Source organism: Lutra lutra, chromosome 16, assembly GCF_902655055.1.
Source record: "Lutra lutra chromosome 16, mLutLut1.2, whole genome shotgun sequence".
NCBI classification, from domain to species: Eukaryota; Metazoa; Chordata; class Mammalia; order Carnivora; family Mustelidae; genus Lutra; species Lutra lutra.
The window spans coordinates 3361685-3378461 of record NC_062293.1 but is presented as its reverse complement, the minus strand read 5'-3'; the positions used below and the strand labels follow the sequence as shown (position 1 = coordinate 3378461).

Below are 16777 nucleotides of genomic sequence, written 5' to 3'. Positions count from 1 at the left end.
CTCTCCAGATAGTGGGTTCATCATCGTCACCGTCTAGGTCTGCTAGACAGGAGCAGTTGTTTGCAAAATGAGAAGCTGAGTACAAGAAGGAAGCTACTTTATCTGGGTGTTTCCGTTCGGTGCCGGCTGCAATCAGATGGAGAATTTCCTAAAAGATCACCACCCCAGGTCAAGGCGTGGAGGAGCCAAGGGGCAGTGCAGGCCCTGGGCTGGGCCTGACGGGGTGGGGACGGGGTCTTCCTAGAACCTGGACAAAGAGAGTTCTGGAAGCTCCACCGCCAGCCCGAGGTCAGCCAGACCCAGGCCAGGAGAGCCGCCCTCGAGGCAAACGGGAGTCAATGGCGCTCAGACCACACAGTCACCCAGCCCTGAGTGCCCAAGGGCACCGGACCCTGTGTCGGATTTGCTCCCGTTTTTGGTGTGAAGACTAGGACGGTGTCCCCAAAATGGCCTTTTTGGGCAAGAGGGAGACATGGCTGCAGAAAAAGATGAGAGATCTGCAGGTCCCCAAAAGCCAGGCAGGGCAGCTAGATGCTGGGAGAAACCGAACCCAGATGCTCTCAGCTCCCCGCAGGAGTCTGGGGGACGCTTGGGGTCGCTGGTGCCACTTCCTGCAAAATCGACCTGTGCTCTTTTGAGAAAATGTGCATCTTGCGGGTTTGTGACCCTCCTGACGTTTTGTTGCCTGCTCCCCTCCCGTCTCTTTTTCACGTCTACATAGTTTTTGGCTTCTGACTCCTGGGACGAAAGCTAATTTTATTTTCCACCAGGAGACCATGCAGAAAATTGCTCTAGAACTTTCCTGGCTGCGTGTGAATTCCTGACACTGAGAAGCCGATGGGGGCAGCTGGGGAACTTGCAGGGAACGGAGGCGGCGCTAGGAGGGAGGGAGCCCCAGGGCCCGTCCTCATTAGGGCACAGGGTTGTGTCAAGTGGGAGAGGAAAACACGCCCGGGTCCGGGAGGGAGAGTCACACACTTGGAAGCCGGATTGAGGCCAGTAATAGGAGGGGGGATGAGCTCCCTGGGAAGGCCGAGGTGCAGGCTTAGCTCCTGGTGGATGGGGCGTGGGGCATGGTCCTGCGGGTGCCTGGGGGTCGGGGGGGCTTCCTCCCAGCCACCCCGCCCCTCGGAGTGCTGCCCTGACCCCTGATCACAAAGGCAACAGGCTTGTTGGTTTGGCCCCCACAGCCCAGATCCTTGGCCTGGACTAGACAACAGCACCAAGTTGAGCCCACGGGTGGGGAGTGTGGGGGTGCTGCCTCCTCCACTCTCCGCTTTACCCCCTTACAGGAGATGGGGCAGGCTATCCGCCCAGCTTGCCCGCCCTCGGCGAGCTCCCACGCGATCTTTGAGTTTCGGAGACCCCATCACAGCGGGGAGGTGGGGGGTCTTTCCAGGTTACAGGCCTGGCTAGAAACCTGTGTTTGGGGACCTTCCACACGGGCAGACTTGGAGCCCTGTGACCCCAGTACAACTTCCCTCCCACGGCTGGAGTCAGTTCCCTCCACGGGGAAAGCTCGGAAGCACCTACTGTGTGTCCAAATCAAGTGCCTGTCCCCAGGGAGTTGATAATCTAGTCGCGAAGACAACGGACACGGAGAGATCGATACACACCTGGGGAGGGGAGGGCCGGCAGGTAGGCATGGATGGGGGAGGCCTTGCCTGCTTGTGAGGTGGCCAGCGCAGCTGCTTGGGGGGAAGGGCCTTCCAGAGGAGGGAACAGCGTTGAGGTGCGGTGTGGGTTTTCACTCACTGATGCTCCGCTGGGAGCGCCAACACTATCTCAAACCCAATTGCTCCTTACAAGGCAGACTCTCAAGTTCCCTTCCATTTGCATTTTAAAAAAACGACGTCTAAAAAACAAAGGAATGTCCTGGCATCTGTGTTGGGGAGATCCAGAAAGACGGCCAGTACTCTGAGCCGCCCAGGCCATGGCCACTGCCTTCCCATCTGGCCAACTCGGGGATGGTCTTGGGTCCTGGCTCCCCTACTAACCGGCTGACTGTGTGGCCCTGGGCAGGCGTCTTGACTTGTCCAAGCTGGCAAAAATGGGATGGATAACGCAGGTAACGAGTTTAGCACACGGTGTGGGATCTAAGGTCCTGTAATAATTATGGGGTGTCTCCTGCGGGCACCAAACTGCCGGCAGCAATGAGGCTTTGCCAAGCGAAGGGACGAGGCAGCTCAGACCTACTGAGCGACCTGGTCGGAAAACACGCATAACACTAGGCAGATAGACAAAAGCCACTCACGTACATACATATAGTCACTCATTTAAATGCTCAGTCCCTGTTCTCCAGATGACCTGTAGATCCGTCTCCAGGGATTCCCCCCTCAGTGGTTTGTCCGAGACAACGCAGGCCAGAGAAATGCAGGAAGAAGGGTGGGGCTGGGACAGTATGGAGCGGTGGGGACTGAGGCACACTGGCCTGCCCAGCTCCTCACGGTCTAACCAGCTCAGCTGGTGGCAGTTGCCGCCTTGCTGCTGCTTTCCCAAGGGCTCACGAGGTCAAACTCCCACGTACTCGTGTATTGGCATTTGTGTTTCTCTCTTGAGCTGATGGTCTCCAGGAGTTCTAGTGCGTTCTGACCATCTCTTTTTAACAATCTCTGCTATAACATCGTTTCCTTTTTCTCAGTAAAAGTGCCGCATGCTTTACACTCGCAACTTGGGACAGTATAGAAAAGCACCCACGAAGGGTGACAAGTCCTGGCCAGCCCTGGCCACCCAGAGTCGGCTCCCCAGTAAGGGTGTCGGGCAGCTTGCGGGGTCTCACATGTCAAAGAGGGTACAGATGCGACACAGCAGGTCAAAGAGGGTCTGGGCTGTGTTTTCATGGCAACTTTGCCTCTGACCTTTGGTCCCTTCCGGCGGGGGAGCGATGAGTGAGAACGAGCGGACACCCGTACTAGTGAGGAGCAGTGAAGCCACTGTCCCCTCACCCTCATTCCCTTTCCTGACTCTACGAGGCAGCCACCAAACCCAGAGGGAGCTCCCCACGACGGCCGCACCTCCCAGTCCGCCCTGGGTGGCCCCCGGATGACGGCTCGCAGCCTGCAGGCCCCGGCCCACACCAACCTTCGCACCGGACTCGATAGAGCTACAGTCGTCAAACGCCTGGCAGAAGATGGTGGCCAGCCGCCTGTCCAGGTCTTGAATTTTGGTCTCAAAATCCGCGTAATCTTCGTCGAAACTCTGAAAGTGAATTAAAACTGGTAACCAGTTTTTTGTTTGTTTTGCCTGGTGGTCAGCACCCAAAGCCAGGGGTGGGGTGCTTTCTCGGACCCTCCCCCCCCGCAGCCCCCACCGGCAGGTTTCGGGGCTCCGTCTGAGGGTGTTCACGGTCATGGGGACCCCCCACGGGCAGCTGGTTTCGGGGACATCTTCAGAACGTGACCCACACTCCCTCCACGTGTCTCCCCACTCCTGGGGCATCTGACATAGGTCCAGCGAAGCCTCCTCCCCACCCCCGACTTACCGAATCTCCAGGGTCCAAGGGGTCATATTTGCATTCGGCAAACACCTTCACCAGCTCGAAGACCTCGTCGTAAATCTGCGTGACCATGCTGCTGAGGATGCTCCCCCTCACGCCCCCGAGCTCGATCTTCTCCAGCTTCAGAAACTCAATAGCTATTTTATAAAGATCCTGGTGGAGGGAAAAGGAACCCAGGAATCTTCTTAACTCAACCCGGCAGGTCAGTCGCTGCCCCCATCGGGGAGGAGTCAGGGAGCGAGAATGGGTCTCCGACCCGGGCCACCTGGCAGCAAGGTGGCGGGGGGGGGGGGGGACACCCTGTTTATTTCTGTCCTCTGAAGTCCTTTCTGGAACAGCGAGGGGACGGAAGCGGGGGCCTCGCAAGTCCTCTCAAGCTGTGAACACGGAGAAGGGAGAGACGAGGTGGGGCTCTCGTCCAGACCCCGCTCTGGCCGAAAGCCAGCTCTACACAGACCCGCTCTCCTGGGGCCCCCCGGTCCTCAGCTGTGGCACGAAGCCGTCGGAACCGAGGGAGGTTCCTCGTGTCGGACTCAGCGCCAAATCCTCTGCATCCTGGAAGGCCCTCGGCACCCAGACCCGGCCCCGGCGGTGATCGGAAAGGGTCCCCCCTCCCGCAGGGGACGCCTGACAGAGGCGCCTCCAAGTCCTACTTCCTCCAACCTGGGGCTTTCGCCTCGTCTCCTCCTGGAAACGTCTCCTGCTATCTGGGCCCCCGGCAGTGCTTTCCTTTCCGGAACCCTCCACGCTCCTCCTCTGGCGTTTCATCACACCCGGTGCCCTCATGCATTATCCCCAGCGTCTGTGTGAGGCTCCCATTTCCCGATCTGGATCCCCAAGGCTCCCTGGAGACCCCATGTGCGATGCTCACGTGGTGCTCATACCACGCCCCTCAGCCAGCGCTGGGCCGGGGGCCGTCGTCCCCAAGTGCTGTCACCAGAGCAGACCCAGGGTCGCATGCCCTGAGCTCGGGGTCATGCTGCTGGAGGAGGGAGGGGACAGCCAGGCGACCTCCTTTCCCAGCTCGCCCTGACTCAGGACCTGGGAACTCTGGGCTCGAGGAACACTGTGATGCGAATTTGCCATCCTAAGTGGGCCTAGTCCACCTGCCCGCGGCTGTGGAGACCAGCCAGGCCCGCCCAAAGCCACTGCAGAGGGCGGAGACCACGGGAAAAACCAGTGCTCCAGGATTCCGGGGTGATTTTCCCCTTCCAACGGTGTGAGTAGTCTGTGTGCAAAGGTTAAACAACCATACAGAAGCTCACAAACAAAAAGCAAAATTCTCTCGTCCTGCCCACGCGTTTATGCCGCGGCGCCTCCCCATCTCCTCAGCCGTCGTCTTGAACCAGTTAAACATGTTCATTTGCTCTGTGTCCGTCCGTGTATCTGACAGTCCTTCCGCAGGGTCCTGCCCCCCGCCCTGCCCGCACTTGTCCTAACCGAGCCCTCGAACCCTTGCCCGTGGCCACCCAGCTTCCTGGCGATGCCCGTGTAATTCGTCATCAACAAGGCATGGGTTGGGGGAGAAGCTTCCCCAGATGGGCCACTTTTGTTCTTTGCTGATGACTCCAGGCATGGAGGAGGCCGGCCCCTGACTCGGTTTCCCCATAACGCAGAGGCTTGGGTGTGGATTTCATTCTCCCGACTGGGAGAAGAGGACGTGGGACACGGACAGGAGACGGGCGGGAGACGCAGCTCGGCTGAGGTCTGCCTAAACCACACTTCGCCTTTACCTCAATGGTCTGGATGCGACGGAAGAAGTCATTCATCCTGGAAAATGCCAGAGAAGAAGGGAATTCCCAGGGCACCGGCTTCTTGTCCTACAAGAGAGACAGGAGGAGGCTGTGTGGGCCTCAAACTTTCCCGCAGTCGCCTGCAGGACCGGCGCCCACGTGTCCTTGAACTTGCTCTGAAACCAGGCCTGACCTTAAAGAAAAGCTTCATGTTTGCGCAGCAGAAGTCGTAGGTGCGGTAGAGTTCCTTCAGAACGCTCACGGACAGAGAGATGTTGCCCAGAACCTCCTCCGTCTCTCCCTGCAAGCCTTTCAGAACCTCTTCTGGGCTCAGGAAAGTGCGCGTCTGGGCAGAGGAGAAGACATCGCGGGGTCTACACGAGCCCTCTGGGGTGATGTTTAGGCTGGCCGCCGGCAGGCTGCTCAGCAGACTACGAACAGCCCGACCCGGGGCCCACGGTCCGCTCCTTTGGACACGTTAGCTGTCCCTGAGGTCCATGTCCCGACCGGTCCACCGGCTGCCGGGCTGTTCCCAGGAGGCTGGGCTGCCTCCCTGCCTGGCCCCACAGCCCCCCGCTACGGCTGCAGCAGAGGCAGATTCTGGTCCCAGATGACTGGAGCCCCCCCAGCCCGGGAAATCCAGTCCTGCCTGGGGCACCAGGATCCTGCCCCCCGTGCCTTCCCGGGTAGCAGGCACCATTTCCACACACGCAGGCAGTGCACACTCAGACACTCGTGGCTGGCGAAGGCGGGTGCTTGTGAAAAGGGAGGAGGACAGGGAGTCTGTGCTGCGGGAGACAGGAGGCAGCTCAGTGTTGCCGCCGATAAACCCCACCACCCTGGCCGAGTCCTTTCCTTCTCCCTCCCAGGGTGGGGCCGATTGGGCTGACACTGCCCCGTCTGTAGCCCTGGGGGGCAAGTCTTTGCCTGTCTTTAAACTGCCCAGGAGGGGCGCCGCGTGCCATTGTTGGGTGAGAGTCCTCGAATGGAGTCCCGCGTCGGGTTCTGTGCTCGGTGGGTTGCTTGGTCTTTCTGTCCCTCCGCTTCTCCCCCTGCTCACGAGCACATGCGCTCGCTTGCTCTCTCTCCCTCTCTCTCTCCCCCCAAATAAATAAAATAAATCTTAAACAAATAAACAAACAAAAAACTGCCCAGGAACGCCGGCAGGGGGGAAGCCGAGCAGAAAGGGAGAGGCGCCCGTCGGGAGGAGAGGGCGGTGTGGCGGGCCGGGTTACCATCTCGATGACTTGGTTGCAGAACTCCTGCAGGAGGACGATGACCCTGGAGGGCGTGTTGTAGTACTCGGACGTGGCCCAGATGAAGCAGATGGTGTAGAGAACCTTCACGATGAAGGTCGGGAGCTGCGGAGAGACGGACGGGCGTGCACTCTCCGCCCCCTGCGGCTCCGGGTCGGCGGGGGGTGGGGGGGGACCCCAGAGGGGAAGGAGGAGGCAGTCCCCAGGACCATGCAGCCCCTCCCGGCCAGGAAGCCCACAGCCCCCGCGCCCCTAAGACGCCAGACAAGCCCCTGAGAGCGGCCGTCCTCCGGCCGGCGCACCGTCGTGAAGTCGGCCTGCTCCGTCTCCTCCAGCAGCACCCGCAGAGGCTTCAGGTGCAGAACAATGTCGCTGGCCTCCTTCAGGCCTGCACGGAACAAGGACCAGGGCTCGCGCACCTCCAGTGGTCAGAGATGGGGCCGGGTGGCCCCGTGTGCATGGACACCGGCTCCCTCAAGACCCAGGACCTTCCCCGGAGGAAGCCACATGTGGGCAGGGGCCGGGGCCCCCCGCCAAAGGCTCCCGCCGCTTCCCCCACTCACCTTCCATGACGTTCATGTACACGTTTTGCAGGGCTGGCCAGTAGCAGCTCCTGGCTTTTTCCAGGATCTCAACTATTTTGTTCACTTTGGGCCTGTTCAGCTGACAGAGAAAACAGGAACATGAGCCTCTCCAGAGGGACTCGGAGACCCCACGCTAAGGGCACCTGACTCCGCGGCTGCTGGAGCCCAGGACTTCCGCGCGGGTTCTCCGGGTCCCCTCGGGGGTCCTGGGGGCCCGCGCAGAGGGGTGCATGGCTTAGGAATAGGCCTGGCCGGCACGTGGGCCCTTGGCTGCCGAGTCACGGAGGCCGGGTCACCGCCACGAGGTGGGGGGACGGTCACCTGCTCGTGGATGTATTTGAGATTCATCAGCCGAGCGTCCCAGAACTCAAACTCCACTCGGGGCAGGGGGTGGAGGCCGTCCAGCAGGGCCTGGGCCGAGTCCTTGCTCAGCACGTCCCGGATCTGGTGCGACCAGTCGATGATGATGGTTTCGATGGCGTGCAGTAGCGAGTTGTCCAGAGCAGAGGGGATCCTACACGGCAGGTGAGAGGCAGGACGCTCTCCCAGCCGCAGGGATGGGTTCTGCCAGCGCTGCCCTCCCCAGTGGCCCTTGGGACAGCAGGCCCCGTCTCGCCCCCATCCCACGCTGCTCACAGCCACCCCGGCGAGGCTGGAGAAGTGCCTAGATCCAGCTCAGGGAGGCCAAGTGTGGCACGAAGCCCACGTCCACGGTGGCTCTCCCGGCCGTCCTTACTGGGGTCACACGGGCACATGCGGGGTGGGGGTCCGCGGACCGCTCCCAGCGAAGGACCTGCCTGCATAGTGAGACCCCCAGGGGCCGTCACCCCCTGACGTGTGTACACAGAACACACTGCCACCCGGCAGCTGCTCCAAGAGCCCCACACTCCAGCCAGCTGCAAACGGAGGTGGGCAGGTACGAGGGGGTGCGGAGTCCTTGTGCGTCCCGGGGCCTCCGGGATGGCACCACTACTACTTAGATTCACGGTCTCTACCTGCTGAAAACCCCTTCTGCACCCCTCAGTGCCCCTCAGTACCCACGACCTAAATCTGGATACCCCCTTTCCTGGCTGTGTGACACTGTCTGCAGGGCGTGTGACACCCGGACTGGTACCCACCACACACGATGGGGGAGGGGCTCCAGTAGCCCCACCTGTCCTGCCCGCGTGCCTTTGACCTCAGACTCAGCCAAACCTCACGGTACCGTCTACCCTCTTGTGTTTCCTCCCTGGGGGTCACGGGTCAGCGACTCTTCCAGCCAGCCAGGAGCCTGGGCTGGGCTGCCTACCTCTCCATGGACTCCAGCGTGCCGTCCAGACTCCCCAGGTGCTCGGGGATGGGCAGCAGGGTCTTCCCTTTGATCTTGCCCCCCATCACAAACATCTCGTTCTTCAGCTTGTGGACTTGCTTCACGATGTCTTCCGAGACCACCCGGGGCCAACCGCTCAAGTTTTCGCTTTGGTTTAACAGAGAGTAGAGCACCTGGAAGGAAGGGCTCCTTACGCACGCCCAGGCCTCCTCCGACCCGGTGGCTCCCAGGAGGAACGCGGAGCCCTCGGTGCCTGGAGCCTTCCCGAAGAAACTGAGTCCACACCAGAAGGAGGCGTGGCCAGGAGGGGCGTGCAGACGCAGGGCGATGGCCCAGCAGCAAAGCACCTCTGAGAAGGGAGCCCCAGGTCTCCGAGCAGTGGCTCACGGGGCTTGCTGAAAGCAGATGGCCCGTTGCTGCCTTGGACGGCTGATAGGGGCCAAGCCGGGCCCCCCAGGTTTGCACGTTGAAGCCCCAACCCCAGCCCCTCCGGCTGTGGCTGTCTTTAGAGATAAGCCTTTCAAGAGGGGACTAAGTTAAAATGAAGTCCCTTGGATGGGCCCAAACCCCATGTGACCAGTGTCCTTATAAGGAGAGGTGTGGACACAGACAGAGGGTGTGACGTTATAAGGTGAGGACGTGGGGAGGAGACAGCGTCTACAAGCCCAGGAGAAAGGCTACAGAAGGAATGGACCCTGCCCTTGCTTGGGTCTGGGACCTCCACCCCCAGGACTGTGGTCCCTAGTCGCGGCAGCCCCAGCAGACTCACACGGATGCCCGAGCACTCCCGCTCCAGGCCGGCCAGGCTCCTCTTCCCAATGCAAGGGCAGGCTGGCCTGAGTCCTCACTCGAAGTCTCAGAGCTGGGGAACCCATCTACCGGGACTAAGCAACCCACACCCTCTGACGCTGTGGGCAGGGGCCGTGCCCGGGGCCCCCTGAGCTCCTAAGGAGACTGTGCTTAGTCTCAGTGCTGGCTGGGGCCTCTCAGCCCTCGGGGGCACAGCATCGCCTGCAGGTCCGGTCGAATGCGGTGTGTTTGCACACCAGGGCCTCTGACCCGCTCCCAGGGAGCCCAGCGCTGCCTGCCCGTGGGCTGCAGGGCTCTAGGCCACTCACCGACAGGGCGAGGAACAGAGATGGCTCCCCAGCGCGGCCGCCCCCCGGGCACCCACCTCCTCCACGATGGCGATCAGCTGTTCCACGGGCGCGGGGCTTATGTCCCCGTAGATGAGCCGGTCCTTGTAGGTGTTCTTGCTGATGTTCTCCCGTCCCTTCTTGATGAAGTAGACCCCCTTGGACTTGAGGGAGGCGGGGAAGCCCAGGCAGGGGACGATCATGCCGGCGGGACTGAGCGTCAGCACCAGAACCAGGACGTCCGGCTTCTCGAAGAACTCGGTGAATAAGGCCATGTTCTCCTCGGCCCCGATCAGCTTGCCCCACCTGTCCGGCTTGAACTTCAGAATGAGGGACGCGATGCCCTCTAAGTACTCCAGCCTGACATCCGGCGTGATGGTCATCGTGGCCTTACAGCGAGGTCAGCTGCCCGGCACCCAGAGACGCTGACACAGCCCGAGTCCGGGGAGCTCACTCCCCGCCCGTCTCCGGAGCCGCTCGAAGCCTCTGACCCGACCAAGCCAGGCGACGGGGTCCGCTTCGAATGGCTGCTCTTCTGCTGGGCGTGGGCTGGGGGCAGGGAGGGACATGGGGGTCCTGGCTGTCTGCCCTGGCTGGACCATCGTGGCCCCGGGGCTCGGGCCGCACGGCGGTGGCGTGTGCTCGCGTGAGAGATGACGGGGAAGTTAAGAGCAGGGAAAGGCGGAGGGGGCGCTGGGGAGAAGGGAGGCCAGGAGACGGTCGCAGCCAGGGGGTCCGCGGGTGAGGCGTGGGGAGAGGCCAGACAAGAGCAGCGTCAGGTTGAAGGGTGCTGGGGAAGGCGGCGCACACCCGCCGGGTACGGGCAGAGCCCAGAAGGAGCTCCCCTCCCACAGGGAAAGGCTCACCCACTGGTAGACGCTGTTCCAGTCGCCAGCAGGGCCAACGGACAGGCAGCTCCTTCCCAGACCAGAAAGGGAAATGGCTCCCTTTCCTGGAGGGGCTCCAACTGCCAACTGTCCTCTCAGCACCTGGGACTTCTAGAACCTTCCCCTGGGGACCTGAGGGACCTGTGGGGGTGTGGTATACAAGCAAAGGCTCCACGGCCCGCCGCAGTGGGGAGGCTCTCGGACTGTCACTTTTTAAAATTTTATTCTATTATTATTTTCAAAGATTTTATTTATTTATTTGAGAGAGAGCCAGAGCCCGTGAGCATGAATGGGGGGGGGGCGGGGGGGGGGAGGCAGAGGGAGAAGCAGATTCTCTGCTGAGCTGGAATCCCGATGCAGGGCTCTATCCAGGACCCTGGGACCACGACCTGAGCCGAAGGCAGACACTTCACCGACGGAGCCACCCAGATGCCCCCGACTGTAATATTTTTTAAACTCAATTGAACCATCTTTTTGCCTTTGAACTGGAGTGTTCAGTCCACTTCCAGGCCCTGTGACCCACACATGCTGGGATTTACGTCTATTATCTTACCGAGTTCTCCTTTCTCGTCTGCTTCTGATTTATACAATTTTTATTATTTCGTCCCCTCTCATTACCTTGGTCATCATACATCTTTTATGTTTCCCTTTACAGGCACGGAGACGCCGTAACATGCATCCTGACTTACCCCACACTAATGACTCGCGGCAACCCGGTAATGAAATTCAGAAAACAATTTCCACTTACAATAACATCAAAACAATTCTGCTCACAATTTCATTTATACGAGCATCAGAAAGAATAAAATACTTAGGATTAAATTTTAAGTTTATTTTCTATTTTTATTTTTATTTTTTAAAAAATATTTTATTTATTTATTTGAGAGGGAGGGAGAGAGAACACGAGAGGAGAGAGGTTCAGTGGGAGAAGCAGACTCCCTGCCGAGCAGGGAGCCCGATGCGGGACTCAGTCCCGGGACTCCAGGATCATGACCTGAGCCGAAGGCAGTCGCTTAACCAACTGAGCCACCCGGGTGCCCTACTTAGGATTAAATTTTAAAAGGAAGCGCAATACTTACAAGCTGAAGACCACAAAACATCACTGAAAGAAATTAAATACGTGGGAGCGTGAAAGGGCATCCCACGTTCACAGCTCCAATGACTTCCTCTGGTTAAGATGATGCTCCTGAGACTTATCTGTGACTGATCCAGCGCAATCCCAGCCAAAATCCCAGCCACCTTTCTTGCAGAAATGGGAATGCCGGTCCTCCCTATCGCAAGGAAACGTGAGGGACCAAGGAGAGCCAAAACGATCTTGAAGAAGAACGAGGTTGGAGAGCTCACGCTTCCCAAGTCAACACCTCCTATCAAACCGCAGTAGTCCGGACGGAGAGCTGCTGGCGCGGGGCTGGACGTCCAGATCCCTGGACCGGAACGGAGGGCCCAGGAGTCACCACAGTTATGGGCAGCTGGTGTGAGACGGGGGTCCCAAGACGGTCCAGTGGGGGCGGAGTAGGCTTTCCAAGAGATGCCGCTGGGACAAGCGGATGCCCACACTCACCCCTACCTCATACCACCTACAAAAATTAAGTAAAACTGGACCAAAGACCTGTGAGAGCCACAACCAGAAAACCCTTCCAGTAAGACCTACGAGTATATTTCCACAACCTTGGAGCAAGCAACAGTTTCTTTCTTTCTTTCTTTCTTTCTTTCTTTCTTTCTTTCTTTCTTTCTTTCTATCTTTCTTTCTTTCTTTCTTTCTTTCTTCCTTTCTTTCAAGATTGTATTTATTACTTGACAGAGAGAGACACAGTGAGAGAGGGAGCACAAGCAGGAGGAGTGGGAGAGGGGGAAGCAGCTCCCCGCTGAGCAGAGAGCCCGATGTGGGGCTTGATCCCAGGACCCTGGGATCATGACCCGAGCCAAAGGCAGATGCGTAGTGACTGAGCCCCCCAGGCACCCCAAAGCAGTGGTTTCTTAAAAGAGGACACGGAAAGCACGAGATCAAGAAAACAATGGGTAAGTGCCATGGAAATTAAAAATTGGGGGGCTTCAAGGGGCACTATAAAGAAAGTGAGAAGACCACCCACAGAATGGGGGCAAGTATTTTCACATCTTCTATCTGATAAGGGACTGGTACTCAGAATACATATGTAACTTGTGACACAGTATAGAAACACTGGGGCGCCTCGGTGGCTCAGTTGGTTAAGTATCTGCCTTTGGCTCAGGTCAGGACTCATGGTCTCAGGGTCCTGGGATCGAGCCCGCACCAGGCTCCCTGCTCAGCGGGGAAGTCTGCTTCTCCCTCTCCCTCTGCCCGTCCCCCACCCCCGCTCATGCTCTCTCTCTGAATAAATAAAATCTTTAAAAGTAATAATAATAATAATAAAAATACAAACAATATCATGCGAAATGGGCAAAGGGCATAGATCAACTTTTCTCCAAGTCTCACAAATGGCCAGTAAGCACATGAACAGGTATATACATCATTAGCTGTCAGGGAAGGAGCTCGTGTATGGCGCCCGGAGCCACCGAAGCCGTCGAGACAGGAGTTCCCATCACCCAGCCCTCTGGATGAGCCCTGCCCTTGCAGCACGTGGCCCTGTGTCTGGGGCCTGGCAGGCCTTCTATAAGTATCACTGAGGGAACAAAGGCTCTGAGAAGTCCCGCTGCAAGGAGCTCTGTTGAACCTCATCCAACCCAGTATTCGCGGCGCCCTTCTTCCCTCGGGGACCCATCACTTGTGTGAAGCGCTAGATCCAGGGCTAGGCGGTCTGGCTTCCATATGATTGTGTGTCCCTGGGGTCTGTGTCCCTGAGACACAAAGATCAAATGTCTCCTACTGAAATCATGGATGTGCAAGGGGTTCAGGGAGCTGCCCCCTCACCCTCGAACCCCCGCCCTAGGGCTGCAGGGTGGGTGTTGTGCCTGCTGTGAAGGAGGGACCTGTGGGTGACCTGGAGCTCCTGGTGGGTCACACCTGAGGTCCTGCCTACGCACAGAAGACACAGGAGGACCCATTTTCTAGGAGGCTCAACCAGCTCTCGATATGGACACACTGTCCACATTGCAGCGGATACAGCGGGCCTTCCGGGCTGGCAAGTGCCCTTGGAGCAGAGCAAGGGAGGCCAACGGCAATCCTCTCCCCTCCCGCAGGGCCACCAGCGAGGCAGGCCATTCCCTCACTTTCTTCACCCTGACAGTCACAGGCCGCGCCGTGTAAAGCCCAGCCTCTACTTACAGCCCCTGGGAGCACGTCCTCCCTGCTCCGATGACTCGGAAAACCTGTGCACTGTCTCCCATCCCTATGCACAAATGCAGGACCATCTCCCCCTGCTGGGGACACTTGCCGACAGCAGGAGGCCCGGGCCAGCCCTCCCCGCCCCACAGCCTCCCTCTCTCTGCTCTGGCCCTGACACGTCCTCATGCCCGGTTCCTGGCAGAGGGGACAGGGAGGACAGTCAGCCTTTGTCCTGCTGCCCAGACACGACCTTGCCCCGGGGCTGGGTGGAAAGGGAGGGCAGAGCCTTGTTCACCCTGGCTGGCCCTGCAGGGTACTCTGCTTCCTTCGTTGGGGGGACAGTATGGCCAGAGGGATGTCTCGGGCCTGCGAGGTTTCCAAACCGAGCGCAGCAAGCTCGGCGCTGGAGGCCTGTGCGCCTTCTCCAGCTTTTGTGCTCTCTGCCTGGCAAGCCCTGGGGCTGAGGCCCCAGCGGAGCACGGAAGGGTGTGGGTTGCAAGCGGTCCTGGCTGGGATCAGGGCGGGTCAGTGTGAGCACTGCACAGTCTCGTCTCCCTCTCCCCACCCAAGGGGACGTGGGCGGTGTGGGGTGCTCCCCGAGGAAGCAGGCGGATGGCAGACATGCCTCAAGGGGGTGGGCCCAAGAGAAACAGAGCTGACTAGTGCAGACCAGAGACCGACTCATCGGTGCTGTTATGATGCAGAAGAAACCGGACCAACCCAAACACAGGCAAGACAGCCGCAGGGGACGGGGGTTCTAGCTAGCTGCAGCCAAGGACTGGGACAACACGGGTGGGGGATGAGCACCGTCCTCAGATACCGAGGGGGCTGAGGGGAGTGACTGAGCAGGATGCTTCCTCAGACGGGCTTGGGCAGACTTAGAACCTGACCCAACACTCAGCCTGTCCAGGGAAGGCTCAGCAGGACCTGACCTCAGTTTGGTCAAGAAGAGAGTCACGGCCTCGTGAGGGGTTCTGAGCTCGGGGAACAGAAGAGTTGATCCACGGGGCTGCAGATAGAAGACACCACCCCCGACCCTGTGGCTCTGGCTGGACCGCATCAGGGCACTTTGAGGGACAAGGTTCATCACTTGCTAGTCCTGGAGGGAGCGTGGAGTGCCCGGGCCACGCAGCAGGGTCACAGGGGATGGAGGGCGCGGGAACCTGGGCTCTCCCTTTAGTAGGGCCCAAAGGTGGGGTGTCTGGGGCTGCGGGGTGGTTCTCCGCTGGCTGCCTTGAGGCATACGAGTGGAGTCAGGGTTCCGGAGAGCGGAGGCGGGTCCCTCAAGCAGCCCGTTGGTGAGGTCGCCCGGCGTCGTCCAAAAGGGGAACCGCAGGCGGGGGCCTGGTTCCCCATCTGGCGGTTTTGCGGCGGCTGTGTCTCACGCACGGCAATGGGCTTATTCAAGACGGAAGTCATGCACCTGGAGTCTCCGCACCACATCTCGGTGTCCCGCACACCTTTGAGTCCTCACGGGGACCCCCACGCTGTCCTCCCGCCAGCGTCTCTGTGTTCATCGGGGCTGGCCGGGGACAATGCCATCCAGCCCTTCCAGGGCCCGGCCCTGGGCTCAGCCCCGCTGAGCGCCTGCGAGCTTCATCTTGGTTTGGAGCAGAAGTTCTTGGAGTCTGGTCCCTGCGTTGGCCGCGGCACCCGGGAGCGAGTTAGGGAGCAGGTTCTCAGCGCCCGCCCCCCACAGCGGTGGGAGTCTGGAATCTGGGGCTGGACCCAGCAGTCCTTACGGCAGCGAGCCCCCAGGAGACGCTCCCGCACAGCAGAGCGTGAGAGCCCCTGATTTAGAGTACAAGTTTGGAATCTGTTTAGAGTCACATCATTCGAAGGAGCCCTCCTGTGCGTCCTTTCTGGTCACTCGCGCGTGAGGAGGACCCCCTGCCCCCCGCAGAGCCCGCCTTCCCTTCCGCAAGCACAGGCGGTGGGTGGCTTGAGGAGCAGCGGTCACCTCATGTCGTGGTTCTCCAGTGACCGCACCGTGGCCTTACCTGGGAAGCTTCTGGAACTAACGGCACCTGGCCCCGCCACCCCAGCGTCAAGGCCAAATGTCCAGGTCTTAAAAGCTGTCGCGAGGGTCTGAGTGGGGAGTCCCAGCCCCAGGAGGTCTCAGGGCCCCTGGGAGGTGAGTCTCGCTGCCCCTACCCTGTCTGCAGCCACATTCATCCCAGAGCCCTCGCAGCTGGCTCATCGCTGACCGTCCCTCTCCCTAGCGGGACAGACCTCGGAGGTCCCCGGTGATTCTTCCAGGAGGGGCGGGTGCCAGGCTCAAGGCCTCTGCCCAGCATCTGACCGTTCCTTCCATGCTGGCGGCTCATCCGTCAGGTCCCATCGGCCCACTCTAGGCTCGGGAGGTGGACGAACTCAAGGACAGGCTGGGCTTCTGGAGTCCCCTGGTCGCCCCAGCTCGGCATCCCCCAGAGAATGGGAAATATCAAAGACTGCTGTCTTAAGAGGACAAAGACCCCTTTTCTCTGGAGACGTTGTGTTTGTTTGTTTGTTTTTTTTAAATGTTGAACTCCTCTTCGATGACTTGGTTTATGGTATCTCAACTGGAAAACTGAGTTCTCCAAGGTGCAAATCAAGTGCGGGGAGTCGCCCCTGAGGGTCAGAGCGACGGCAGAGGCTGTAAGCTCTGGGCTTTTCCCCTGAAAATCACCTGTTCTGCCTTGCGGGAGAGTTCAAGTTCACCTCTGAATTTCAGGGGAGCAAGACACACGCAGCCCTGGGCGCTGGGCCCCTGCTGGAAGGGCTTCTTGGCTTTGTTTGCAAAATTAAATGTGCTTTGAAAGTAATGAGTCAGGAAAGGTCTGGAAATGAAATTTCCTGCCTGTGGTTTGACTCACACCTGTCTGTCTCGAAATCCACCCCAAGGACATCTGTTCCAGGGCGACAGGGCTGGTCTGGGCCTGCCCTAGACTCCTGCAGGGAGAGGAGCCTGCGATCCCCCAGGACGCCTTTCCAGACTCCTCTGGTCAACCCCAAGGCGGGTTCCCTCATCCTGGCCTCCGTCCCTGAAGAAGTAGGGACTTAAAAATCTCAGTACTCCCTTGGCTTTTCTGTCCTCTTTGCTAGCATCGTGGGAAACAAAGGCAGAAGGAAATGCAGATAAAATTACCAGATAAA

The 16777-nt window shown here is 59.4% G+C and overlaps 1 protein-coding gene across 5 annotated transcripts in view; it reads right to left on the bottom strand.

The window, feature by feature from the left end:
• DNAH17 (dynein axonemal heavy chain 17) overlaps nt 1-10481 on the bottom strand; it is a 91392-nt gene extending 80911 nt beyond the window's left edge. For 3 of the 5 annotated variants that reach the window (XM_047706478.1, XM_047706479.1, XM_047706482.1), the window contains exons 1-11: nt 10381-10481; nt 9553-10063; nt 8358-8551; nt 7391-7583; nt 7049-7148; nt 6788-6873; nt 6465-6590; nt 5423-5575; nt 5230-5316; nt 3482-3649; nt 3082-3198 (exon numbers count right to left, since the gene is read on the bottom strand). In XM_047706478.1, the coding sequence (XP_047562434.1) occupies nt 3082-3198; nt 3482-3649; nt 5230-5316; nt 5423-5575; nt 6465-6590; nt 6788-6873; nt 7049-7148; nt 7391-7583; nt 8358-8551; nt 9553-9897 (1569 nt within the window). In that variant the 5' untranslated portion in view covers nt 9898-10063; nt 10381-10481. Of the gene's footprint in view, nt 1-3081; nt 3199-3481; nt 3650-3953; nt 4298-5229; nt 5317-5422; nt 5576-6464; nt 6591-6787; nt 6874-7048; nt 7149-7390; nt 7584-8357; nt 8552-9552; nt 10064-10380 lie in introns of those variants that run through there. The other 2 variants (XM_047706480.1, XM_047706481.1) reach the window with 2 other exon arrangements.
• Between the last annotated feature and the right edge of the window lie 6296 nt (nt 10482-16777).